Source organism: Ornithorhynchus anatinus, chromosome X5 (genome assembly GCF_004115215.2).
Source record: "Ornithorhynchus anatinus isolate Pmale09 chromosome X5, mOrnAna1.pri.v4, whole genome shotgun sequence".
NCBI lineage: Eukaryota > Metazoa > Chordata > Mammalia > Monotremata > Ornithorhynchidae > Ornithorhynchus > Ornithorhynchus anatinus.
The window spans coordinates 4,180,519-4,206,691 of NC_041753.1; the positions used below are offsets into that span (position 1 = coordinate 4,180,519).

At 63.4% G+C, this 26,173-nt stretch overlaps 2 protein-coding genes across 2 annotated transcripts; one reads left to right on the plus strand and one right to left on the minus strand.

Annotated features, from left to right (window-relative positions):
- Window positions 1–1,340: 1,340 nt before the first annotated feature.
- On the plus strand, window positions 1,341–8,288 carry MPZ (myelin protein zero). Its single transcript, XM_029055162.2, is given in 6 exon segments — window positions 1,341–1,448; window positions 3,772–3,938; window positions 4,675–4,888; window positions 6,630–6,765; window positions 6,858–6,915; window positions 7,969–8,288. Coding segments are annotated over 6 exon segments (939 nt in total). The 5' UTR covers window positions 1,341–1,381; the 3' UTR covers window positions 8,266–8,288.
- A 1,763-nt stretch (window positions 8,289–10,051) lies between these two features.
- Window positions 10,052–24,475, minus strand: PCP4L1 (Purkinje cell protein 4 like 1). Its single transcript, XM_029055188.2, has 3 exons — window positions 24,385–24,475; window positions 11,255–11,309; window positions 10,052–11,086 (listed from the first exon to the last, which is right to left on the minus strand). Exons 1-3 carry the CDS (start codon window positions 24,391–24,393, stop codon window positions 10,947–10,949), a joined length of 204 nt encoding a protein of 67 aa, XP_028911021.1. The 5' UTR covers window positions 24,394–24,475; the 3' UTR covers window positions 10,052–10,946.
- Between the last annotated feature and the right edge of the window lie 1,698 nt (window positions 24,476–26,173).

The window sequence follows — 26,173 nt, forward strand, 5'->3', positions numbered from 1 at the left end:
TTAACGAATACTGTTAAAAAAAAAAAAATCCCTGTCCCACCTAAGGCTCACCAAGTAGGAGGAGAAAAAGGTATCGAATCCCCCATGTACAGATGAGGAAACTGAGGCACCGAGAAGTTAAGTGACTCGACCAAGGTCTCCCAGCAGGTAAGGGGCGGAGCTGGGATTTCAAACTCCCAGACCTGGGCTCTTCCTAAGTGCTTAACGAGTACCATTATTATTATTATTATTAAAAGGGGTCCCAGGGGAGGCCCAGGAGGAACACAACAGCCCTGGAAGCAGAAACGGGAGTGAGAGAAAGCAGCACGGGGGATTGAAGTTAGACGTCAGGAAGGACTCGCTAACTGGGAGAGGGTTTGAGTCGAGGAAATAATGACGAGGGTATGGAGTGTGTCGAGCTCTGGATAGGAGATAGCCAGCTGAGACCTAGTCCCCGATCTACACGGGACCCCCAGTCTACCAGGGAAGGAGAGACAGATGAGGAAACTGAGGCCCAGAGAAGCGAAACGACTTGCCCGAGGTCAGCCAGCAGGCCCAGCTCTCTCCCGTCCATCTGTCCCTGCCCCGCTGACTCGACCTCTGTCTGTGCCTTGGCTTTTTTCCCTCCCTGGGATCCCCTAGACTTCTTCCTCCGTCTCTACGGCCTAGCTCTGTCTCGATCTCTCTGTGTCCCTCTGTCCCCGTCAACCGTTGTCCCTATCTCTCACCACATCCGCTCCTCTAGCCCCCGTCTCCGTCTCTCTATCCCCGGGACTCGGTCCTCGTCTCCAGCTCTCTCCATCTCAGCCCTCTCTTATCGTCTCCCTCTGCCCCCGCCTTTCCCTTTCTGTCTCTCTCCGTCTCCCCCGTCTCCGCTCCTGACCGCGCGTTTTTCCGCCCATGGCTAAATTTCTCAGGCCGCCTCCCTCCGGTTGTCCGTCGGGCCGTCTCGGCCTCCCCTCGGGTCTCCGTCTCCAGCTCGCTGTCTCTCGTCGTCTCTGTCTCTCTCTGGGTCTCCTTCTCCCCCTCCCCACATTCCTGGGGGTTGAGGCGGCCGGCCGGGGGGGGGAGGGCCGACACAAAGGGGTCTGTGTGGGGAGGTATGCGCCCCCCCTCCCTCCCCACACACACACACACGGGGCACACAATGCCCCCTCTGGGCCCGGTCCCCCCCCCCCCCGGCCTCCCGCCCGCCCCCCGCCAGAACCCCCTTCTCCCTTCACACACACGCCCTCCCCACCCCGAGCACATGCCACGTCGCCATTGGCCACCAGCTGCGCCCGCCCCTGCCACCCCGGAGCCCAGGGGGTTTTTTAGCAGGTTCCAGGAGCCCCCACTCAGTGCTCTACCCCAGGCTCTCCCTGCCCCTCGGACCCCCTCGGCCCCGGCCCCGTTCCCAGCCATGGCTTCAGGGGCGGCCGCCGCCCCGCCGGGCCCCGTCCTGGCCGCCCTGCTCTTCTCTTCGCTGGGTAAGTGCGGCTGCCCGGCCCGGATGCCCGGACACCCGGCTCCTCGCCCCGTCCCCCATGGGGGTCTCCCTTTCCCCATCCGGGCCACGGCGGGTGAGGGCGGGGAGCCTCGGGCCGGGGCGGGGGGGGCAGGCGGACGGGTCAGGGCGGAGGGGGGAGAGCGGAGGGGGAGTCCAAAGCAGGTGCAGGGCTCGAGGGAGGGGTGGGGGGCAAGGGGATAATAATAATAGTGGTATTTATTAAGCGCCTCCTAGGCGTCAGGCGCCGCTCTGAGCGCCGGGGTAGATCCAAGATGATGGGGTTGGACACAGTCCCTGTCCCGCACGAGGCCCACGGTCTTAATCCCCGTTTTACAGATGAGGGGGCCGAGGCCCGGAGAAGTCAAGCCACTTGCCCGAGGTCACGCGGCAGACAAGTGGTGGAGGTGGAATTAGGAGGGGGTGGGCGGGAGGGTCGAGGAGGCTCTGGAGGGGATCGGCATGGCATGGGGGTGGGGTGAGGTGGCGGGGGGGGGGGGGGGGCGGGCGTCGAAAGGGAAAAGGTTCAGGACTCAAGGGGTCTTTAGATCTTTGCCTCACCCTTGGCCTCAGTTTCACGGCCGAGAAATGGGCAGGCTGTGGTATCTGGGGGAGAGGGTCCAGAGCTGGAGAAGAGAGGGGGAGGCGTTCAGTCTCTGTCTCTATCTCTTTCTCCCATTCTCCCGGGCACCATCTTATGCCCCAGAGCCGTCAGGGAGAGGGGAGAGCGTCAGGGCGTGGTCGGGAGCCAGGATGAAACTACAGCAGGAGGGCCGGGGGTTAGACTCAGAGGAAAACCAGAGGGCTGACTCAGCGCGCCGGGGCGGGGCAGGACGGCCGACCCCCGCCGCCTCCCCTGGGCGCCCCCGGAGGGGTCCCACAATGGGGCAGTGTCCGGCTGGGCCCGAGGCCTTTCGGCTCCGGTGGGAGTGGGCGGCGGGGTGGGCGGGATGCCAGCCGGGAATCCGGGGGGAGCCGGACGATGCCCGGGAGGGAGTGGGAAGGGGCGGCGGGGAGGGGCGGCGGACGCCGGGCGGGGGGGGCAGGACAGGAGGAGGGACCGGGGGAGGAGAGGGCGGGAGCGGAGACGGGGGGAGTCGGTGGAGCCGGATCCCGCTCTCTCAGAGGGCAGAACTGTTTCTGGGGCCCGCCGGGGAGGGCTTGCGGGGCACCATCCCCACTCCCTCCCTGGACCTGAGGTTGGAGCGGAGCCTCAGGAAATCCCTCGCCACCCCACATTCTTCTCCCGCAGGCTCGGAAGGCTTCCCCCCACCCTCTCCGTCCTAAGAGGGTGTGTTTCCGGGGGGCGGGGGCCGGGGTTTCGGGAGGGGAAAGGAGAGCGATCCCTTCCACCCAAATTCCCGGGGCAACAGGGAGAAAACGGCTCCTTCGGCAACGCCCCGTAAGCCGGCCCGGACTTTAAAACTCTGCTCTTTGAGTGGGAGGAGAGACGGAGAGAGACGCAGAGACGGAGAGAAAAGGGGAGAGGCTCGGAGACCGAAGGAGGGCAAGAGCGAGCGAGAGACGGCGGAGGAGACGGAGAAAGAGATGGGAATAGAAGCGGAGGAGAGGGAGAGGCAGAGACACAAATGGGGATCGAGACTGGGATCCCCACGTGGGACAGGGACCGGGTCCGACTGGATCTGCTCGTATCCACCCGGACGCTTAGTACGGCGCCTGGCACGTAGTGACCGCTTAACAGACCCCAAAAGTACGATCATCAGTGGAGAGAAAACGAGACACGCGGAGGAGGTGGCGGGGAAGAGAGGCAGACGGAGGGAGGCAGGGTGGGAAACGGGAGTCCCGAGAGACGGAGCCGGAGAAGGCGGGAGACGGAGGGTAACGCAGAGCTAAGCGGGGACACAGAGACGAAGAACCCAGAGACTCGGCCTTCGTCTCTCGTCCGACATTCCAAAGATCCGCTGGGGTCGTCGCCGTCCTTCCCGGCCACGCCCGGGAGGGGGAAAAGAGACGCGGGGTCGATGCAGATCTATGAAAATAATAATAATAATAGTATTCGTTAAGCGCTGACTATGTGCCAGGCGCTGTACTAAGCACTGGGGTGGATCCAGGCAAATCCACGTGGGGCTCACGGTCTCCGTCGCCATTTGACACGAAGGAACCGAGGCCCAGCGGAAGTGACCGGCCCAAGGTCACCTAGCAGACAAGGGGCGGAGCGGGGATCAGAACCCATGACCTTGGGCTCTATCCACTCCGCCCGAGCTCGAGGCCGCTTCTCCCGCTCCCACGACCCCGGGCCCCCGAGGTGGTGACCCGCCGGTCTCCATCCCTCTCTCCCTCCGCAGTGCTGGCCCCGGCGCGGGCCATCGTGGTGTACACGGACCGGGAGGTTCACGGAACGGTGGGCTCCAAGGTCACCCTCCACTGCTCCTTCTGGTCCAGCGAGTGGCTCTCCGAAGACGTCTCCTTCACCTGGCGCTTCCAAGCCGAGGGCGGCCGCGATGCCATCTCGGTGAGGGCCGGGATCCGTTCATTCACTTGTCCGTGCTGTCGTATTTACTGAGCGCCTCCCGGGTGCAGAGCACCGCACCGAGCGCTTGGGAAAGTACGATACAGCCATAAAGAGGGACGATCCCTGCCCACGACGAGCTCACGGAGCGCTTACTCCGTGCGAGGCATCGTGCTAAGCCCCGAATTGAGCGCTTGAGCACGGTAACGATTAGCGGTGAGAACCGTGGCATTTGGGAAGCGCCTCCTACGTAATGATAATAATAGCGATCACGGCATCGGTACGTGCCGGGCACCGTACTAAACGCCAGGGTCTGGAGGCAACCAAACCGGGTTGGACACGGTCCCCGTCCCGCTCGGGGCTCACAGTTTCGAATGCCATTTTGCAGATGAGGTTTAATGAGTTGCAAGCGCTGTGCTAAACTCTGGGGTGCTAAACTCTGTGCAGATCGGACACGGCCTGTCCCACTTGAGGCTTTCAGGGGGTGGGGGCGGGGGGCGGAAGGGGGACTGCGGGGGGGGGGATTGACGGCTCCCGGCTCCTGCGGGTGGGGAGGAGGGACCCCCAAATTTAGCCCCGGGGGGAGCCGGGAGATTCCGGGAGCTGGGGAGGAGGGGGCGGGGGCGTGCAAGCAGTAGCTGGGATGGGGACCACCCTCCTCTGAGCGACCCTTCCCCTCGGGCTACCGGCTCCCCGCCCGATCTCCCCGCGAGCCTCCCCTCGCCCGCCGTCCTTCCAGATTTTCCACTACGCCAAGGGGCAGCCGTACATCGACGAGGTGGGGGTCTTCAAGGAGCGGATCCAGTGGGTGGGGGACGCCCGCTGGAAAGACGGCTCCATCGTCATCCACAACCTGGACTACGGCGACAACGGGACCTTCACCTGCGACGTCAAGAACCCCCCGGACATCGTGGGCAAATCGTCGCAGGTCACCCTCTACGTCTTCGACAAAGGTATCCGCGGCCTGGCGGTGGGGACGGGAGGCCGGAGAGGGGGAAGCCCCGGAGGGGAAAGGGGCAGAGCCCAGGGAGGTGGGAAAGGGGTGCTGGGGCAAAATGGGGGGGCGAGGGGGGCATAGCCACCTAGGAGAGAGGATGGGGAGGGGGGGCCGTATCGTTCAATCAGTAATAATAATAATGTTGGCATACGTTAAGCGCTTACTATGTGCCGAGCACCGTTCTAAGCGCTGGGGTAGACACGGGGGAATCGGGTCGTCCCACGTGGGGCTCCCGGTCTTAATCCTCATTTTACAGATGAGGTCACTGAGGCACCCAGAAGTGAAGTGACTCGCCCCAAGTCACCCCGCCGACAAGCGGCCGAACCGGGGTTCGAACCCACGACCTCTGACTCCAGAGCCCGTGCTCTTTCCACTGAGCCACGCTGCTTCTCTAGCATTTATGGAGCGCTCGCTGGGCGCCAAGCACCGTACCGGACGCTTAAAACCGTGCTTGGCACATAGTAAGCGCTTAACAAATACCAACATCATTATTACAACGGAGTTGCTAATAATAATAATCATCATCATGGTATTTTTAAGCGCTTACAGGGCGCACCGTTCTAAGCGCTGGGACGGATTCGACATAATCAGGTCGGACAAATCCTCATCCCACACGGCCGTCTCTATCCCCATTTTGCAGATGAGGTAACCGGGGCCCGGAGAAGTTACGTGACTTGCCCGAGGTCACACGGCAGACAAGTGGCAGAGATGGGATTAGAACCCGCGACCTCTGACTGCCAAGCGTGTGTTCTTACCCCTAGGCCACGCTGCTTCTCCGCCCCTGCCGATCAATCGGCGACATTCGTGGAGGGCTTACTGGGCGCGGAGCGCCGTCCGGAGCGCTTGGGAGAGTCCAACGGAGTTGGCCGCCGCCGCCCCTGCTCGATCGATCAATCAGGGCTATTTATGAATAAAAATGATAACGTTGGTATTTGTGAAGCGCTTACTATGTGCAGAGCACCGTTCTAAGCGCTGGGGGAGATACGGGGTCATCAGGTTGTCCCACGTGAGGCTCACAGTCAATCCCCATTTTACAGATGAGGGAACTGAGGCCCAGCGAAGTGAAGTGACTTATTATGAAGCGCTTATTAGGTGCAGAGCACTGTCCTAAGCGCTTGGGAGAGTCCAACAGAGTTGGCCGACGCCGTCCCCGCCGATCGACCGATCGATCAGGGGTATCTACGGAGCGCTCACTGGGTGAAGGGCGCCGTCCCAAGCAGCGTGGCTCAGTGGAAAGAGCCCGGGCTTGGGAGTCGGCGGTCATGAGTTCGAATCCCTGCTCTGCCGCCTGTCAGCCGTGTGACCCTGGGCAAGTCACTTCACCTCTCTGGGCCTCAGTTCCCTCATTTGGAAAACGGGGATGAAGCCTGGGAGCCCCACGTGGGACAACCCGATGACCCAGTATCTACCCCGGCGCCCAGAGTAAGCGCTTAACAAACACCAACATTACTAAGCGCTTCGGCCCCTATCCAACGGAAGAGTCGGTGGACGGGATTCCCCGGCCGGGAAGCGCTTAGGACCGTGCTCTGCCCCCAGTGAGCGCCCAGGCCCTACGACGGGAGGAGAGGAGCATCCCGTCGGGGGGGACGGGCGGGAGAGTCAGATCCGGGTAGGGGTGAAGGCAGAGCGTCAGGCCGGGATGTGGGGGCTGCCCCTTCCTCCTCCGACGTCTCTCTCCCTCGCCCCCCCCCCCCCAGTGCCGACGCGCTACGGGCTGATCCTGGGGGCGGTGATCGGGGGCGTCCTGGGCTTGGTGCTGCTGCTCGTCCTGCTCGGGTACCTCGTCCGCTACTGCTGGCTCCGGCGCCGGGCAGCGCTGCAGAGGAGGCTCAGGTACGGGGAGGGGGCGGGGCCGGACGGAGGGGGGGGCTCCAGGAGGGTCCCCCGGGGGGGTCCCCAACGTCCCACCCTCCTCCCTCCCGCAGCGCCATGGAGAAGGGAAAACCGCACAAGCCCAGCAAGGACTCCAAGCGTGGCCGGCAGGTCAGTCGGGTGGTGTGGGGGAGCGGGCCCTCTCCCCTCTGGAGCCCCCCCCGAGCGGAGGCCGGCGTGGCTCAGGGGAAAGAGCCCGGGCTTGGGAGTCGGACGTCAGGGGTTCGAATCCCGGCTCTGCCACTTGGCAGCTGGGTGACTGCGGGCGAGTCACTTCTCTGGGCCTCGGTGACCTCATCTGGAGGCCGGGAGCCTCACGGGGGACCACCCGATGACCCTGTATCTCCCCCACCGCTTAGAACGGTACATAGTAAGCGCTTAACAAATACCGACATCATCCCCCATCCACGTCCCCGGGGCCATCCGGACGCGGCCAGGCCCGGGGCGCCGGGCCCGCGGGAGTGTGGGCGGGATCGATCCCCGAAGGCTTCCTGGCCGGGGGAGCCCCTCCGCGGGGTTCGGTTAAGGTCCCGTTAGGAAAGGGGGCCGGTGGGGAGGAGCCCGGAGCCCGTCGGGCTCGTTGAGCGTCCGCCCCGTGCCAGGCACCGTGCCAGGCGACGGGGTAGATACACGCAGATCGGGCCGGACGCGGTCCCCGCCTCGCCCGGGGCTCACGGTCTCAATCCCCGTTTTCCGGATGAGGTACCCGAGGCCCACGGACGTTAGGTGACTCGCCCGGGGTCGCACGGCAAAGCGACGGAGCGGGGGTTAGGACCGCAGGTCCTTCTGACCCCCGGGCCCGGGCTCTAGCCGCTAGGCCACGCCGCTTCTCTCCGGCGGTCGCCGGGGCGGCACGGGACGCAGGCCTCAGGGCCGGCGGAGGGACGCGCTGCGAAGGAGAGAGTGGGGATCGGAGCAGGTCTGGGGGGCGGGGGGGGACGGAGGGCAGCGGGCGAGGGGAGGGAAACCTCCGAAATCCCAAAGCGTCCGGCTTCGGGACGGGCGGGGATCGGGGAGCCAGACGGGGAGGGGGTGGCCCAGACGGGAGGCTTCGAGAGGCGTGAAGCCGGCGGGGAGCAAAGCGGGGGGAGGAGGAGGGGGGGGGGCCGGGGGACGTCTGAGCCTCACCGGCCCTCCCCCTCCCCGCCCCCAACGGCCCTCCAGACCCCGGTTCTGTACGCCATGCTGGACCACAGCCGCCTCACCAAGTCCGCCGGCGACAAAAAGTCAAAGGGCACGGGGGATTCCCGCAAGGATAAGAAATAGCGGTCAGCGGGCCGGGCGGCGGGCCGGGGGCCGGGGGCGGAGGCTCCCCGCGGCCCCAAGGTGGTGGTCATCGAGATGGAGCTGCGGGGGGACCAGGCGGGCGGCGCGGATCTCCGGCCCGCGGTCAAGTCCCCCAGCCGGACCAGCCTGAAGAACGCCCTCAAGAACATGATCGGCCTGGACTCGGACAAGTGATCCCGGGGACGCCCCCCACCCCCGGCCCCCTGACCGCCCCGCTCCCGCCGTCCGCCACCCCGGCCCTCGCGACACCCCTTCTTCTTCTCCCCCCCCGAGCGTCGCCCTCCCGGCCCCCTGAGCCTTCCCGCCCAGGCCCTCCCCGAGATGTAAGTTTCGTTCCACCCCACGGTGCCCCGGGACCCCTGCCCTCTCGCCCCCAGCCCCCCGCTGCTCTCTGCAGGGCTGTGTGTTTGGTGTCCGCCTCCCTCGGGCACTGAGAAAAGGAGACGAGCCTCCTCCCCCTCCCCCCAATTCTCTGGTCATCCCCCCCCGACTCTCTTCCCCCTCCCCGTCCCACCTCCCCAGGTTAACCCCCCCCTGGATCAGGTATTCACCGAGGACTGGTTTGGGATTTTATTTTTCATCCTTCTATGTTTTGTTGTGTTTTGACCTCTCCCAGGACCCTCCGCCACCCCCCCCCCGGCTCCCCCTTCCCCGCCCCCCCATGACTGAGCATCAATGACGTCATGCGGCTGCCTCCGGGTGCCCCCCGCCAACCCCTCAGTCTACCGCTCCCCTGAAGAGAGGCAGCGGGGGTCTCTGACTCCTGACCTCTGAGCTCCCCCCGGCCCCCAGCTCGCCCCCCCGACAGCCACGTGACCTTAGAGCGAGAGGGGGAGGCTGGGGGGGACCGGCCCGGGCGGGGGGCCGAGGGGGAGAGACACGGGGGCGGGGGGCCGGAGGAGCCCCGCTTCGGGAGGGGAGGGGATCCGGCCTCACGGAACATCTTAGGAACGACGGAATCCAGGAACGGGAAGACGGGAGGCCCGGCCCCGGCCGTGTCGGGCGGAGGGGGCCGCCGTGGGGGTCTCCGCGGTCCGGACGTTCCCTTCCCCCTCCGCCCCCGCCCCCGACACAGATCCCTCTCTCACCCGTAATAAACACTGACCTTTCCACACCTATCGGCTCTGTCTCTCTCCCGTGATTTTCACGAGGAAGTGGGAGAGACCCTCTCCCCCGCCCCCTAACCCTTCCCGGGCCACCCTGAGGATCGGATCCAGCGACGGTTTGCCAGTGGGCAAAGGCTCTCGGCTCAGGATATCCGCGGGAGCTGGAAGCGGGGGAGACGGAGACTACGGAGGAGAGGCGGCGTGGCCTAGAGGATGGAGCCGGGGCCCGGGAAACGGGGGGCCCTGGGTTCTAATCCCGGCTCCGCCGCTTGTCTGCTGGGTGACCTTGACTTCTCTGGGCCTCAGTTACCTCATCTGTAAAATAGGGATTAAGACCGTGAGCCCCACGGGGGACCAGGGCTGAGTCCAACCTGATTAGTCTGTGTCCACCCCGGTGCTTAACACGTAGCCCGTAGTAAGCGTTTAAACAAAGACCATTTTTCAAGAAAAAGAGAGAGGCTCTCAAGGCTTCGGGGAAAGGGGAACCAGAAGGGGGTGGGGAGGGGCCGAGGGCTGCAGAGGGCAGGAAGTCCAGAATCAGCAGATACCAACCCCGTGCCGGGCAAGAGGACGGGCCGGGGTAGTGGCGAAGGACCGCAAGCTGTGGGGGACGGTGGGGGAAACGGACGACGGGAGACGACGGGAGACGACGGGAGACGAGGAACCGGGGCGGGGGAGACGGTCAAAGCGAAAGCAAAGTCTGGCGGGCGAGGATGCAAGGCCAAGCTCTCCGCCTCACGAAAAGCCGGGGCTCTGCCTGGAACCACGTCCCCCAAACCCACGCTTCTCCCTCACCCTCGGCACCCCTCCAACTCCCCCCTCCGTTTTACCAGGAAGCGAGAGGGGCAGAGACGCCCGATTTGAGATTTTTTAATTAGTTATAAACATGCTAAAATGGTGGAGGGGCTGCCCCGCGTTGGACTTGGGGAGCGGGCGGAGAAGGGCGGCGAGGGGCTCCACGGCGGACGCCGCAGGCGGCAGGACGTGACCGGACCGCGGATCCGGGCTTGGAGGGCCCGCGAGGGGTCGGCGGGGAGTGCGGGAGGTGGGGGATGGGGGTCGGGGGAGGCGGCCCGGTGGTCCCGAGAAATTGCCCCTGCCAGCTGCCCGGCCTCGGGCCTGATTCTCCCTCCCGCCCCCGCCCCCTCCTCACCCAGGGCCTCCCCACCCCCATCGAGTCGCCCCCCTCGGGCCTGGGCCCGGCCCCGCTTCCGGCCTCTCTAATCTACCCATCGTGCACTGACGCGGAAAGCTGCTTAGGTGGGGTGGACGAGAGAGGAGGGGTGGGTGAGAGGGGCAGCGGGGGGAAGAGGTTCCTTCAGCCCCCCCTCGGCTCGGCTCGTTGGGGGAGTGGGCAGTGGAGGAAGTGGTGAGGGGGAATAAATAGATCACCTGAAGCGTAATCGCAGCATCCATCGCCCTGCCCCCGGAGCCCCCTAGCCCACGGACCGCCCCGCTCGCCCTTCCCACCTGCCCGATCTCAGCGGCGCCCGGTCCCCGCCAGGAGGCCGCGGGCGCCGGGCGGGGCGGCCCGGCGCCCCATCAGTCCGCGAGGAGACGGACGCTCCCCTCGCCGCCCCCGGCCTGGTTGCGACCGGGCTCCCGGGCCCCGACGCGCGCCGGAGGCCGGGGATGGGAGACGGGCTCGGGAGCGCGTGGCGTTCGGGGAGTCGGAGGAGCCGGGGGTGTAGGGGGCCGTGGGAGAAGGGGCCGGGGAGGGGGCGGGGGGGGGCGGGGGTAAGGGGCCGCTCAGGAGCTGGGGTCCTTTTTCCGTTTCTGGAAGCGCCGGAACTTGCCCTGGATGGCGAGGGCCGCCTTCTCCGTCTCCGGCGCCGTCAGGTCGATGTCGATCTCCTCCTCCTCGGCCTTCTTGGCGTCCCCGGCTTTGCCTGCGCGGGGGACGGCGGCGATGAACGGGCCCCTCCCTCCCCGGGCCCGGGCCGTCCCCCTCCCCAACGCACACGGCCCTCCGGCGCTGTCCGCGGCCTGGGCCCCGGGGGTCGGGGCTCCCCCTCCCCGCCCCCCGGAACCTCCCGGCCGCCCTGGACCCCACTCACCCTTGGCCTCGGGGCCGGAAGCCTGGCTGGCCGAAGGAGGCTCGCTGGTGCGGAGCTGAGGGGAGGAGACGGGGAGTTAGAAGAGTTGGGGGGCGGGGGGGGGGGGCCCGGACCTCCCTCGGTCCCAGCTACGGGAGGCCCAGTGGGGGGACTGGGGGTGCCTGGTGGGGAACCTTCCCAACGCCAGAGAGATACCAGCGGTCACCTGCCCGTCGCGCCTCAGCGACGGTTTCCCGCTTACCCCTGGTGACCGCCTGCGAGCGTGGGAGGCGGGGGGCAGGTCGCCCCCGACTCGGCGTCCACTTCCGCGCCCTGGCAGTCTTCCTTGGAAGCTTCCCAGAACCTCCTCGCCTGACCCTCCCCTCTCCCAATTCCTTCCCGCCCCGCTTCACGGCCCACTCGCTCGATCCGTCCTACCGGTTGAGCGCTTGGTGTTTGCAGAGCACTGTACTAAGCGCTTGGGAGACCCGACGGACACATCTCCCGCCCACGGCGAGCCGGCCTCAAGCCCCCGGGCACACAGGCTAAAAGCCCGGCGGTCGGAGGCCGAGCCCCGTCGAATCGACGGCGACGGGCGACTGCCGGGAAGCCCCCGCCCCAGCCTCCTTCCCTTCCCCCAGAGGGCAGCGGGTGACCCCGTCCCTGATTTGTGAAGCCGGGGCCGGCGGTGACCGGGGCCTTCCCCCGGCCCGCCGCCCCCGGGCAAGAGGACGCAAAGCGGGAGGGATCGGGGCCGTGCGGCGGAGGCTGACCCCTCCCTGGCGGCTGGGGTCACCCTCCCCCCGCAACCTCCCACCCTAAGGCCCGAACTGTTTCCACGCGTCATCGGCTCCGCTGCCAGCCGCCGTTTCCCGGCAACGGGCAAGGCCTGCTGACGCCTCCCCGGCCCGCCGGGGGCTGCCCCCGGGGAGAAGGCCGGGTACGGCCGGGGGGCGAGGAGGCCCCGGGGGGGTGGAGGGGTGGGATGGATGGGGCCCGGAGGAGGGAGCCTCTCCCCACGCCCGCCGGGGCTCACCGGCTCCGGCTCCCCAGCTCCGAGCCCCGCCGCCGGGCCCTTCTCCCGTTACCCAGCTGTGAGTTGCGCCCCTCGATCTCGGGGCCTCGGGTGCCCTCTCCGCCTTCCCACCCCCGGACCCGCCTTTCCTTCCCTCGCCTCCGCTTCCTCCGCACTCCCCGCCTCGTCCTCCCACGGCCCCTTGACGGGCCTCTCAGAACGGACCCTGCCCATCGTGGTCGCGGTCGCCCCCGCCGGGAGACCTTCCCTAAGCCCTCCTCTCCTCTTCTCCCGCTCCCTTCTGCGTCGCCCTGACTCGTTCCCTTTACACATCACCCCCTCCCAGCCCCGCGCCACTTCCATCCGTATCCGCCATTTATTTATTTCTACTCGGCTCCGTCTCCCCCTCTAGACTGGAAGCTCACTGTGGGCAGGGAATGAGTCTGTGGTCATATTGCCTTCTCCCAAGTGCCCGGTCCAGTGCTCTGCACTCAGTAAGCGCTCGCTAGATACAAGCGAGTGAACGAATGGTTGAACGGAGGCCCGGCCCCATAACTGCAACTTGACCGACCCATCGTTATCCCCCTCTGCGGTGAAGTCCCCACCCGGCCTGTCCCATCGCCTGGCTTGGTCCGGTTGGAAAGGAGCGTCCATTTGAGGCGCGTTACGAGGAGAAAGAGAGCCAGAAGACCCTCCCTCCTCCCCTTTTGCCCCCCCCCCGCCCCTGTTCCACCACAGTCCCTTTTTCCGGGAGAGGGACTCTTCCCCGACTCGTTTCCTCTTCTCCCACTCCCTTCCGTTCTTGGATCGGCACCCCTTCTTCACCCCACGTCCATATCCATCATTTACTTATTTCTATTAATGCCCGTCTCCCCGTCTAGACGGGAAACTCCCCACCTATTTACCGACTCTATTATACTGTACTCTCCCGGGCGCTCAGTAGAGTGTCCTGCACACAGTCAGCAAGTGGACAAGGGAACGTGCCTACCGACTCTGATGTACTGTGCTCTCCCAAGCGCTCAATAAGTACACCCGGGAAGCGCTCAATAAATACCATGGATTGATCGATCGGTTGGGAACTTCCCACAGGAATTCCCTGCAGCGCTTCCTGCAGGACAAGCCAGGACCAAGGGACTTTCCCATTCTCCCTCTCCTCCCTCCCTCCTCTCCCCCGGCTGGCCCTTCCCACCCTGTCCCCTGGAGCCCCGTCCAGCTCTCCGGCTCCCAAAATAGCAACTCCCTTTTCTTCTGGATTTAGTTCTTTGGGGTTTTTTTGAGGTCACGAGCCTTCCGCCCTCCGGCGGGCCGGGCCGGCCAAGAGCCCCGACCCTCCGTCTGCGGTGGTGATTGTCAGGGGCTTCCCGGGGGGCGGGGAGCAGGGACGACCCCCTCGCTCGCAGACCTGGGATGCAGGCTTTCCTGGGAACATCCTTCTCCCTCTCCCAGGACCGGCCCCACTGATTTGCCTGTAGCCAAGAATTACTATTATTATTATTCACCAGGCAGGTTCTCCCTCCTCCTCTCCCCCCACCCCCATTTTGTGTGTGTCTGTGAGAGAGACTCATTCCGGCCATGGCACCGTGGGGAGAAGAGAGGATCACCAGGGGCTCATTTTAGGACAAGGACCCATCCCGACCCCCTCCCCCTTCTTTTTTTTTTTTTTTAAAAAAAAAGGGTATCTGGGCAGGATCTGTGTTTGATATTATATTGAACACTCCCAAGCGCTTAGTACAGTGCTTGGCCCACAATAAGAGCTCAATAAATACGATTAATAATAAATACTGACCATAGTATTTGTTAAGCCCTCACTGTGTGCCAGGCACTGTGCCAGGCTGGCGTAGATACAAGAATGTATTTGAAGGTCAAGAAAACAAAGATCATGACGCCTGGAAGTTTTAATCCATTCCTAGTGGATGGAGAGAAGATTGAAAGGGTTGACAGTTTTTCCCTCCTGGGATCGATAGTCAACAACAGAGGAACGACGCCGAAGATTAACGTTAGGAAGACTTGCTTCGAAGAGCCTGGAAAAAGTCATGAAATGTAACAATCGCCGCAAAAATCCAAACCGTCACCTCCGCGGTGTTGCCGGCGACGCCGTATGGATCCGAAAGCCGGACTGTGAAAACCCAGGCTAGAGAGAACATCGATTCCTTCGAAATGAGGTGTCGGAGACGGCTTTGGCGAGTACCTCGGACCGCCCGGAGAACAAATGAATGGGTTTCAGAGCAAATTAGACCCAGGTGGTCTCTGGAAGGCCCAACGGCTCGATCTGGATGAGCGTATTTTGGACACCTAATCGGGAGGACGGATTCTCCGGAGAAGACGCTAATGCTAGGAAGAGTCCGGGGAAACGGCGGAAGAGGCAGACGGGCGGCCAGATGGACAGAGACCGTAACGACGATAACGGAAGAACCGTTCGACAGGTGGCGGATTATGGCGGAGGACAGAACTTTCCGGAGAAAGTCTATCCACGGAGTAGCCGTGCGTTGGAAACGACTCGACGGCGCTCGATAAGATACGGGACGATCAGGTTGGACCCGGTCCCTGTCCCACATGGGGCTCACAATCTTAACCCCCATTTGACAGATGAGGAAACTGAGGCAAATTGGAAAATGGTCAGTTTCCCATTTGACAGATGAGGAAACTGAGGCACAGAGACGTTAAATGCCTTGCCCAAGATAACGCAGCAGCCAGGTGATCATCATCGTCATCATCATGGTATTTGTTCATCGATAGCGTTTCGTTCAACGGTATTTCCTGAGCGCTTACTATGTGCGGAGCACTGGGATAGATAGCGGGTAATCAGGCTGTCCCACGGGGGGCTCACGCTTTTAATCCCCGTTTGACAGATGAGGTCACTGAGGCCCAGAGAAGTGAAGTGACCTGCCTGAGGTCACACGGCAGGCAAGTGGCGGAGCTGGGATTCGAACCCAGGTCTTCCGACTCCCAGGCCAGGGCTCTTTCCGCGAGGCCCAACTACTTCTCAATCTCCACCCATCGACTCCGGCTCCCTCCCCCTACGCACGCCAGTGCGTAGAATTCACCTTCCCCATAGCGCCGAGGGAGGGAAGAGGGACTCATTTTAGGGCAAGGACCCAACCCCGAACCCGACCTCCCGGCATCTAACCGCCCCCGGGGGAGCGTAGAGGACGACGGGGCGCCCTCGGCCAACCCACCGCCCGCTGGGCTTTCGTCCCGGTCCTCCCCAGAGACAGTGCGGCTCAGTCAGAAGGGCCTGGGTTCTAATCCCGGCTCTGCCGCGGGTCTGCCGGGTGACTTCACTTCTCTGGGCCTCGGTTCCCTCGACCGTAAAATGGGGACTAAGAGCGGGAGCCCCATGTGGGACAGGGACTGTACCTTAGGGGAAGCAGCGTGGCTCAGCGGAAAGAGCCCGGGGCTTCGGAGTCAGAGGTCGGGGGTTCGACTCCCGGCTCTGCCACTTGGCAGCCGTGTGACGGTGGGCCAGTCGCTTCACTTCTCCGGGCCTCAGTTACCTCATCCGTCAAACGGGGACGAACCGTGAGCCTCACGTGGGACAACCCGATGACCCTGTATCTCCCGCGGCGCTTAGAACGGCGCTCTGCACATAGTAAGCGCTTCACAAATACCAACGTTATTGTTATCATCCCGAGGGCCGAATCCAGCGTTCTGCCCACCGTAAGTGCTCAATAAATAGCACTGATTGATCGACCCGACGGGGATGGAGGAAGGAGGAGGGGGAGGCGAGCCACGTCCACCCCTCGGTGTACTCGGATGAGCCCCCTTACTCGTTCCGTGGCTCAGTCTCTCTCCCTCCCCAGCAGCCGCCCCCCACCAACTCCCAGACCTGGTTCACCCCCCCCCCCCCATGCCTCCTCTCCCTTCTTTCATCTCTAATGGGGTTGCCATAGCAACCGCTGCCTGACAAGATCGCGTCACCCCGCTGCTCCCCGGAAGCAGCCAGGAGCTCACCCGGAGCCGGGGGAGGGCAAGGAGGAGGAGGAGGCGGGGAGCAGGGAGGTCGGTTCCCCGCTCTCCCCGAAAGCTATCTGGACCTCCCCACCCACCCCGGGGCCCTGCCCGGGAGTAATAATAATAATCGTGTGGCGTTCGGTAAGCGCTTCCTACGCAGCGTGGCTCGGTGGGAAGAGCCCGGGCTTGGGAGGCCGTGACTTCTAATCCCAGCTCTGCCGCCTGGCAGCTGGGTGACTGTGGGCAAGTCACTTAACCTCTCTGGGCCTCAGTTCCCTCATCTGTAAAATGGGGATTAAGACTGGGCGCCTCACGTGGGACGACCTGATTATCTCCCCCAGCGCTTAGAACAGTGCCCTGCACAGAGTAAGCGCTTAACAAATACCAACATTATTATTATTCTCTGCGCCTCGGTTACCTCATCTGTAAAATGGGGAGTGGCTGGGAGCCCCACGGGGGACAACCTGCTAACCCGGTATCCTCCCCAGCGCTTAGAACAGCGCTTGGCACATAGTAAGCGCTTAACAAACCCCGTCATTCTGATGTGCCGGGGCACCGTATTGAGCACCGGGGTAGATACGAGCAGACCGTGTGGGACAACAGTCCCTGTCCCACATGGGACGCACAGTCTCCCCATTTTACAGATGAGGCCCAGGGGAGTGAAGTGACTTGCCCAAGGTCACACAGCAGAGGCGGGATTAGAACCCGTGACCTTCTGACTCCCGGGCCCGGGCTCTAGCCACTACGCCGGGCTGCTCGTTTCGCACAGGCACAGAACTCTACTTCCCGGGCCTCCGGCTGGGCACGCGAGGGCACTTTTGGGCAAGTAAGAATAGGCACCTCGCTGCCCTCCGCCACTCGCCTGCTGTGTGACCTCGGGCAAGCCACTTCACTTCTTTGGGCCTCAGTTACGTCACCTGCAACATGGGGATAAAGACCGCGAGCCCCACGTGCGACAGGGACCGTGTCCGATCTGATTGACTTGTAATAATCATAATAATGTTGGCATTTGTTCAGCGCTACGTGCAGAGCACTCTAAGCGCTGGGGTCAGGGTCATCAGGTCGTCCCACGTGAGGCTCGCGGTTAATCCCCATTTGACAGACGAGGGAACTGAGGCACAGAGAAGTGAAGTGACTCGCCCACGGTCACACAGCCGACAAGGGGAGTCGAACCCATGACCTCTGACTCCGAAGCCCGGGCTCTTTCCACTGAACCAGGCTGCTTCCCCTGACACCCCAGGGCTTAGAAAGATGCTTGAAAATTGTGGTATTCGTTAAGCGCTGACTACGTGCCAGGCGCCCTACTAAGTGCTGGGGTGGATACGGGCAAATCGGTTTGGTCAGAGTCTCTGTCCCCCGTGGGGCTCCCAGTCTCAATCCCCCGCTTTCCAGATGAGGTAACCGAGGCCCAGAAAAGTGAAGTGACTCGTCCGAGGTCACCCAGCGGACAAACGGAGGAGCCGGGAGTCGAGCCTGTGACCTTCGGACTCTGACACGTAGAAAACACTTAAGAAATAATAACTGAAAGGAGCCAGACGGCGGGAAGTAAAGAAGCAGCCTGGCCTGGCGGATAGAGCCCGGGCCTGGGAGTCAGAAGGACCCGGGTTCTGGTCCCGGCTCCGCCGCTTATCAGCGGTGTGCTCCGCACACAGTGGGCGCTCAATAAATACGATTGAACGAATGCTGAATGTCCTTGGACAAGTCACTTCACTGGGCCTCCGTTACCTCATCTGCAAAATGGAGATTAATACAGTCAGCCCCATGTGGGACACGGACTGTGTCCAATTGGCCTGTCCCTATCTCCGGGCACATAGTAAGCGCTGAACAGACGCCATAAGAAAGAAACCCAGAATGTGGCGGGGAAGGGGAGGGGGAGGGCTGTTTAGCTCCCCTTTCTGGCACCAGCTATCCCTGAAGGTCACTGGGCAAAGAGCCCGGAGGCGGGGGGAGGCAGAAGGGGGTCCCGAGGTTGAGCCCCTCGGCAGGGCGGCCCCCAATCCCTTCCTCCCCGCGGCCTCTGCAGGGACCCCGCCGAAGAGTCATCCGGCCCCTCCGCAGAAACCGGAGACCCACAGAGATAATAATAATAATAATAATAATGTCGGTATTTGTTAAGCGCTTACTATGTGCAGAGCACCGTTCTAATCGCTGGGGTAGATACAGGGTAATCGGGTCGTCCCACGTGAGGCTCACAGTCTTAGTCCCCACTTGACAGATGAGGTAACTGAGGCACGGAGAAGGGAAGTGACTTGCCCACAGTCACACGGCTGACAAGCGGCAGAGGTGGGATTCGAACCCATGACCTCTGACTCCCAAGCCCGGGCTCTTTCCACCGAGCCACGAGATCCGCTCGGGGTCACCCCCCGAGATCCGGCCAGAGACCGAGACGGGAACGGGGAGTCCGACCTCCCAGATTCTCCCACGGGCCACCCCCCCCCCCTCGACCCCTCCCCGGGGCGGGGTGCAGCTAGAGCCCAGGAATCTCTCTCCCCCACGGCTCGGTGGAAAGATCCCGGCTTTGGGAGTCCGAGGTCATGGGTTCGAATCCCGGCTCTGCCGCTTGTCAGCCGCGTGACTGTGGGCAAGTCACTTCCCTTCCTCTGTGCCGCAGTTACCTCATCCGTCAAATGGGGATTAAGACTGTGAGCCTCACGTGGGACGACCTCGTTACCCTGTATCTACCCCAGCGCTTGGAACGGTGCTCTGCACATCGTAAGCGCTTAACAAATACCAACATTATTATTTCCCAAGCGCCCATCCATCTCCTCCACCTCGGACGGTGGCCGGAGAACCCAGGCGTCCTGGACCCCGGCCCGGCTTCCCAGCCCAGCCTAACGAGGTTGTGTGACTGCTGAGCCCAGGGCTGAGTCTCCCCTGGGCATCGGGGGGGGGGGGGGGGCCATTTATTTCTAATAATAATATTAATGGTGGTATTTGTTAAGCGCTTACTATGTGCAAAGCACTGTTCTAAGCGAGGGTGATCAGATTGTCCCACGTGGGGCTCGCAGTTTTAATCCCCATTTTACAGACGAGGTATCTGAGGCACAGAGAAGTTAAGTGACTTGCTCAAAGTCACACAGCTGACAAGCGGCGGAGCCGGGAGTCGAACCCATGACCTCTGACTCCGAAGCCCTTTCCACTGAGCCACGCTTGCTTCCCCATCTCTAATGGACTGCCTGCCTCCCGGTGATAATCGCACGTAATAAACGTATTAATCTCCCTGCGGTCTAACGGGGTCACCGGGGGGTGGGGGCGGGGGGGGCGGGCTGGCTCCGCCAGAAGGCGGGAGGACCCTCTAGGTTCGAATCATCATAATAATGACGGTATTCTTAAGCGCTTACTACGCGTCAAGCCCTGTCCTAAGCGCCGGGGTCGATACAGGCTAATCGGGTGGGACCCGGTCCCCATCCCGCACGGGGCTCACTGTCTTCATCCCCATTTCACAGATGAGGAAACTGAGTGAAGCGATTTGCCCGAGGTCACGCGGCAGACTGAGTGGCGGAGCCGGGATCAGAACCCAGGTCCTTCGGACTTCCGGGCCTGGGCTCTGTCCCCCAGGCCTCACTGCTGCCCGTTTCCCCGAAAGGGGACCCCAAGGGGGCAAGTCCCTTAGGTCCCAGCCTGAGGGGCTCCTCCTCCTAAATAGCGGAGTTTGTTGAGCCCCTTATTACGTGCCAAGCACTGTTCTAAGCATTAAAGCACGCGCGACATAATAGTAATGATTAGATTATTTAAGCGCTTACTCCGCGCCAGGCACCGTACTAAGCGATGGAGTAATCGGGTTGGACGCCGTCCCCGTCCCACTTGAGGCTCACGGTCTCCATCCCCGTTTTCCAGATGAGGGAACTGAGGCCCAGAGAAGTGAAGTGACCTGCCCGAGGTCACAGAGCAGACAAGTGGCGGGGCCGGCATTAGAACCCGGGTCCTCCTGATTCCCCGGCCCGGCCCGGCCTCTATCCCCTAGGCCGTGCCGCTTCTCTATCAGTTCCGTTGGTCTAAGTAGGAGGGAGAACAGGGATTGAATCCCCCATTCCGCAGATGAGGGAACTGAGGCCCAGAGAAGTTAAGTCACAAGGTCCTCTTCCTCCTCTCAGGGCGGGGGTTAGGGGTTCCGGTCAATAATAACGATGGCACGGGTTAAGCGCTTACTCTGTGCCGAGCACTGTTCTAAGCGCTGGGGTCGATACAGGGTAAAGACCACCCTAGAGAACACAAATCTAGCCCCCCTCCCACCTCCCCCGACCCTCCCCCCGGGTCCAACTCGGGGTGCACCTGCCTCCAAGTGAGACCCCGAGAACCTGAGCCTTTCGGCTCCCAAGGGGCTCATTGCGGGCAGGGACCGTGTCTGTTTCTTGGTGTACTGCCCCTCCCGGGCGCTCAGTCCGGTGTTCTGCACACAGAAAGCGCTCCACAAATACGACGGAATGCAATAAACGACTGAATGAAGCGGCCTGCCCTCCCAGCCCGCCCCCACCCTACTCCGGGCCTAGTCGGGGTGCCGAGCTTCGGAGAGAGCCCCCCGCTCCCCACCCCCTCCTCCCTTCCGGTGCCACGGCCGACCCCCTCCGCGGCCGGGGGGCTTAGCTTCGGGAAATCCCGGTGATGTACACCGCTGTGAGAACCCCCTCCCCACGTCCCCCGCCCCGGCAGGCTTTCCCCCGCTCTGCCAAGAGGCCGAGCTCCACGGAGCTGCCGTTCCCCTCTGGGAGGAAAGGCTCTTCCAGGGTCCGTCCCCCTCCTCCTCCCGAGCCCCCCAGAGCAGCCCAAGGGGAGTAGGGGAAGGTGGGGGTGTGGGAGAGCAGGCTAGCCGTGGAGTCACCCGGGCCTCAGTTTCTTCTCTCTTCGGAGGAAGGGGGACGACAGGCTCATCGTTGGGTGTCTGGGAGCCCCCGGGGCGCGCTCGGTCACGGTCGCTCACACGCTCACTGTCACGCTGGGGCCAGCTGAGGCCGGGCGGGGAGGGTCGCCGCGGCTTCGACGGTCCCGGGGGAGGTCACGGCGGAAACACTCGTCCGTCAAGGTGACACCGTCCATTCGTGCGGATGTTGCGTGTGCCCGCGGCCGGGGGGGAAGGGGACGGGCCGGGGGATCCGAGGCCCCCCAGCGAGCCGGGCTCGGGGGGAGCCAGGGGACCCCCGGAGGAGGAGGAGGAAGAGTGGCTCACCTGAGGGCCCCGAGCGGTTTGGGCCTCGGGGTCCCCCCCACCCCCTCCGGCCTGGTGGCTTCCTTCCCCTCCCCCTCGATGGATCGATTCCCGCTCCCCCACGATGGCTCTATCTCCCCCCTCCCCGACGCCAGGCCGCCCCCCACTTGAGCCGGGGGCGGGGCGGACGAAGGCGAAACGGGGCTGGGAGGGTGGGGACGCTTGGCAGGCCCCCCCAAGGAGCTGTGGGGGGGGGTCGGTCGCCCCCTCCCCCCCTCCCCGCCGAGACTGGGGTCACCGGGCAGGGCGGCGGGGGGCCCCCATCCCGGAGCCTGATGCTCAGAGAAAGCCCGGCCCCATCCCAACGAGAACCAAGCCCCCATCGCACAGTTTCGCACCCAAAGACACGGACAGGCGCACCTGCAGTCCTGAGTGACGGGGGTGGGGGGCTGGGGCCCCGAAGCCGGCTTCCCCCCCACCCCCAGCTTCGGCTCAGCCAGGACCAGCCTCTGGGAAGCTCCCCCCGGGAATTCCCGAGCTTCCCATTCCCCGGGGATGGGGGTGGGCCGGGAGCCCGAGGCGCCGGGCTAGCAAAATCGAGGCAGCTACGGGCCCCCCCGGGGCTTCCCCGCCCCCCCCGGGGGCCCCCCACTTCCGTTTCTCACAACGGCTTTTGCGGGTGGAAGAAAACAAAACGGGGCCCGAGGGGCTCCGGGGGGGGGCAGGGACGACGCCCCCCCGCCCCCCCAGCACGCCCCGGGAGGCTCAGCTTCTTGCCGTTGGAGTTTTATAAATATCCATCCCCTCGGGGATGACGGCCCCGACGGCTAAATTGCTATTTAGCTCTACTTGGAGCTGACAGCCGGGGAGACGCCCCCCCCCCACAACCCCACCTCCTTCCCTCCTGCCGGCCCCGAAAGCCTCGAATGGCTACCAGCCGCCTTCGCCCTTGAGCCCACCCGGGGGTCCCAAGACCGCAGTCTGCCCCTCGCCCTCCCCTGCCCCTCCCTGCTACGGGTTTTCCAAGCCGAGTCCTCCCTTTTGGACTCCCAAGGGACGGCCTCGTTGGCGAATTTCAAATTTAGAAACAGCCGAGGGGGGACCAACCTTCCTCGGGGGGGGGGGGGAGGGGCGAAAACCATCGCAGAGAGGAAGGAGGATGGGCAGGGGGCGTCTGTGCCCATCCTGCCATTAAAACCCACCTTAAGGGGCGTCACTTTCTCCTAAAAGCTCCTACGGGACCCTGGGAGGGAATAAATAGGGAATACCCTATTTATTTTGTTTAATGAGATGTACATCACCCTGATTCTATTTAGTTGCCATTGTTTTTATGAGATGTTCTTCCCCTTGACTCTATTTATTGCCATTGTTCTCGTCTGCCCGTCTCCCCCCATTAGACCGTAAGCCCGTCAAAGGGCAGGGACTGCATCTGTTGCCGACCTGTTCATTCCAAGCGCTTAGTCCAGTGCCCTGCACATAGTAAGCGCTCAATAAATACTATTGAATGAATGAACGCATGAACACTGGGAGAACCGAGCTCGCCTGGACAAACCCAGGGGACACGGCCGGCAGAGGGAAGTTCGGGGTTGGCCCTAATTGCCCCCCACCCGGGGCTGGTCCTCCCCACCCGCAGGAAGTGGGTTCTGTGGATTAAAACCCAGATCGGGAACCAGAACCCCCAGGGGGCTGGGGTGACCTTGAAAAGACAGAGACATCTCTAGAGATAAGGCTGGAAGAGGAGCGGGGGACGGCCGGGGAAAGGTGGGCGGCGGCAGGGGAACAGCTCTGCAGATCGATCCGACAGAACGGCAGGCCTGAAAGGGACGAAGCGAGAACTTCGCGTCACGGAGAACCGGTCGAGGGCTGGAGTTTTCCAAGCTCGCTGGACTCCCTGTGGCCCACCAGGTCCAAATCGATGGCCGAGCCGAGTCCTCAAGGCCTCGGAGGGCCCAACCCGTTGACCCTCATCCTTCACCCCCACCAGCCTCCGAGGCTGGGATCCTCGAGGGACGGTCATCCCCGACCCGACGACCTTCGCACCCAAAAACTTAACTCCAAAGGAGGAGGGTTAGTGATGCGTATTTAAGTCAGATCCCGCGCAACCTGCCCACACGGCGCTCCCTTATGAGGTGGGGGGAGGTGAAAGGAGGTCTCTATCTGAGACCCCCTTCCCGGGCAACGCTCTTTCCTTCTCTTCGTTGCTCCATCTACCTCCAGCGACCAGGGTGAGGATCTCAACTGTGGGGTGGTGGTCTCCCGCGGGACACGGGTGGGAGGAAGGGGTTGGGGGGAGGGGGGAAACGGAGCGGGGAGGGGCGGCGCAGAAGTGCCATTCAACCGGGGGAGGCAAGAGAGCGGGAACGCCGCTCAGCTCCCGGGAAGAAGCTGGGGGAGGGACTGCCCCGGAATAACCTCAGGAGGGGGAGCCCCGCTGGGGGGGGGGGGGGACCAAGAGGGGGGAGGAGAAGGGGGAAAAGAGGAGAGAGGCAGTGGGGGACGGGGGGAAAGTGAGGGTCTGAAGGGTGGACAGTTGGGGGGAGGGACGGGGACCTCGCCTGGACAAACCCAAGGGCCAGCAGAGGAAAGTTTGGCGCCGGCCCTAACTGCCCCCCACCCCTACACCAGCAGGAAGTGGGCTCTGTGGATTAAACCCCAGATTGGGAAGCAGAACCCCCGGGGGGCTGGGGTGACCTTGGGAAAGACAGAGACGTCTCTAGAGAGAAGGCGGGAAGAGGAGGGACGCGGCCGGGGAAAGGTGGGCAGCGGCGGGGGTCCCTCCATCACCCCCAGATGGCAGCCCCCGAGGCTCCCCAACTCCCCCGACGAGCTGGCACCTGCCTAGATACCCCCCGTCCCCGTGTCACCCTGGATTCTCCCCTCCGCAGGGGCAAAGGGGGGTGGTCAAGATCGCCAGGGGGAGTGTGGGAATCTTCCCCCTTGGTCTTCAGGATGCACATCCCACCCCTCCTCACTGCTCCCCAGCCCACCCCACCCCACCCCAGGTAAAGGATGGGGGGGAGAGGGGAGCGCGCGGGCTCTCACCTCGCTCATCGCTGCCAGACGGGGCGGGCACGTGGGAGGAAGGAGAGGTGGGGAGGGGGCGGGGAAGGGTCAGGGGTCACCGGGGGGGAAGGGGGAGTAGGGGGGAGTGTGAAGGGCGGGGGGGGAGGGGAAGGTGTCCCGTCGGGCGGGGGGGGGGGGCTCCCGCCTGGCTTCGCCCGGCCCCGCCGCCGAGGCCGCTGTCAAACACCGCCGCGCGCACGCGCTCCCCCCCTCCCACCCCGGCGCGCGCCCTTTATAGCCGGCTCCCCGGGGCCGGCCCGCCCTCCCCCTCCGTCTAGCCAATGGGAGCCCTTCCCGCCATCGAGTGACGGCCGCCGTCGGCCAATGGGAGCCGGCCCGGCCGTTTGCTGCATTTCCAAACTAGGATAAGACCGGCTCGCGCCGAGTTGGGGGAGGGGGGGCGGCGCACGCGCGTGAGGGGAAAAATTGCGAGGGAAAGAGCGCGAGGGAGAGCGCGAGCTGGGGGGAGGGGGAGGCGGGGCGGGAAAGGTGTGAGGCGGGGAAGGGGGGAGGCAGAAATAATTATAACGCTAATAATAATAATGTTGGTATTTGTTAAGCACTTACTCTGTGCAGAGCACTGTTCTAAGCGCTGGGGGAGATACAGGATCATCGGGTCGTCCCCCGTGAGGCTCACAGTTAATCCCCATTTTCCAGATGAGGTCACTGAGGACAGAGAAGTGAAGTGACCTGTCCAGTCACCCAGCTGACAAGTGGCCGAGCCGGGAGTCGAACCCGTGACCTCTGACTCCGAAGCCCAGGCTCTTTCCACTGAGCCACGCTGCTTCCCCAGTAAAGATAATAATGTTGGTATTTGTGCCCAGCACGGTCCTAAGCGCTGGGGTAGGTACCAGGTCATCGGGGGTCCCACGTAGGGTTCCCAGTCCTCATCCCCATTTGTCCGGATGAGACACAGAGGAAGTGAAGTGACTGGCCCAAGGTCACGCAGTGGACGGGAGGCGGGATGAGCAACAATAATAATGGTGGTATCTGTGAAGCGCTTACGATGTGCCAAGCCCTGTTCTAAGCACTGGGGGGATACAAGGTCATCAGGTTGTCCCACGTGGGGTCACAGTTTTAATCCCCATTTTAGAGATGAGGGGACTGAGGCCCAGAGAAGTGAAGGGATTTGCCCCAAGTCGCCCAGCTGGCAAGCCGCGGAGCGGGAATTCGAACCCACGACCTCTGACTCCCAAGGCCGGCCTCTTGCCACTGAGCCACGCTGCCTCTCATGGCGGATAACGGCAGCCGACACGGGTCGGGGGAAAGTGTGAGGGGAAAAGCCGGAGGGAGGAAGTGGGAGGAAAAAGTGTCGTTCCCAAAAGGGTGAGGGGAGAGTTTGGCGGAGATTCTGCGACGGGCGAAACGCTTCTGAAATCCCATCTCCACCGGGAGGACTTCCCTGATTAATGTCCGTTCCCCCGCCTCCAGGTTACAATGATAATAATAATAATCGTATTTGTTAAGCGCTTGCTATGTGTCAAGCGCTGTTCTAAGCGCTGGGGTAGATACGAGGTCATCCGGTTGTCCCACGTGGGGCTCACCGTCTTCATCCCCATTTGACAGATGAGGGAACTGAGGCCCAGAGAAGTGAAGTGACTTGCCCAAGGTCACACAGCGGACAAGGGACGGAGCCGGGATTAGAACCCACGTCCTCTGACTCCCAAGCCCGTGCCACTGAGCCACACTGCTTCTCAATGACATTATGAGTTATATTGAGAAGGAGCAGGGCCTAGTGGATAGAGCACGGGCCTGGGAGTCGGAAGGT

What these genes read in the sequence shown, in the direction of transcription:
- PCP4L1 (XM_029055188.2), bottom strand. An exon ending in TTCCGGCCCCGAGGCCAAGG is followed by an intron (nt 11,087 to 11,254) that starts GTGAGTGGGGTC and finishes TCCCCCGCGCAG; the next exon opens with GCAAAGCCGGGGACGCCAAG.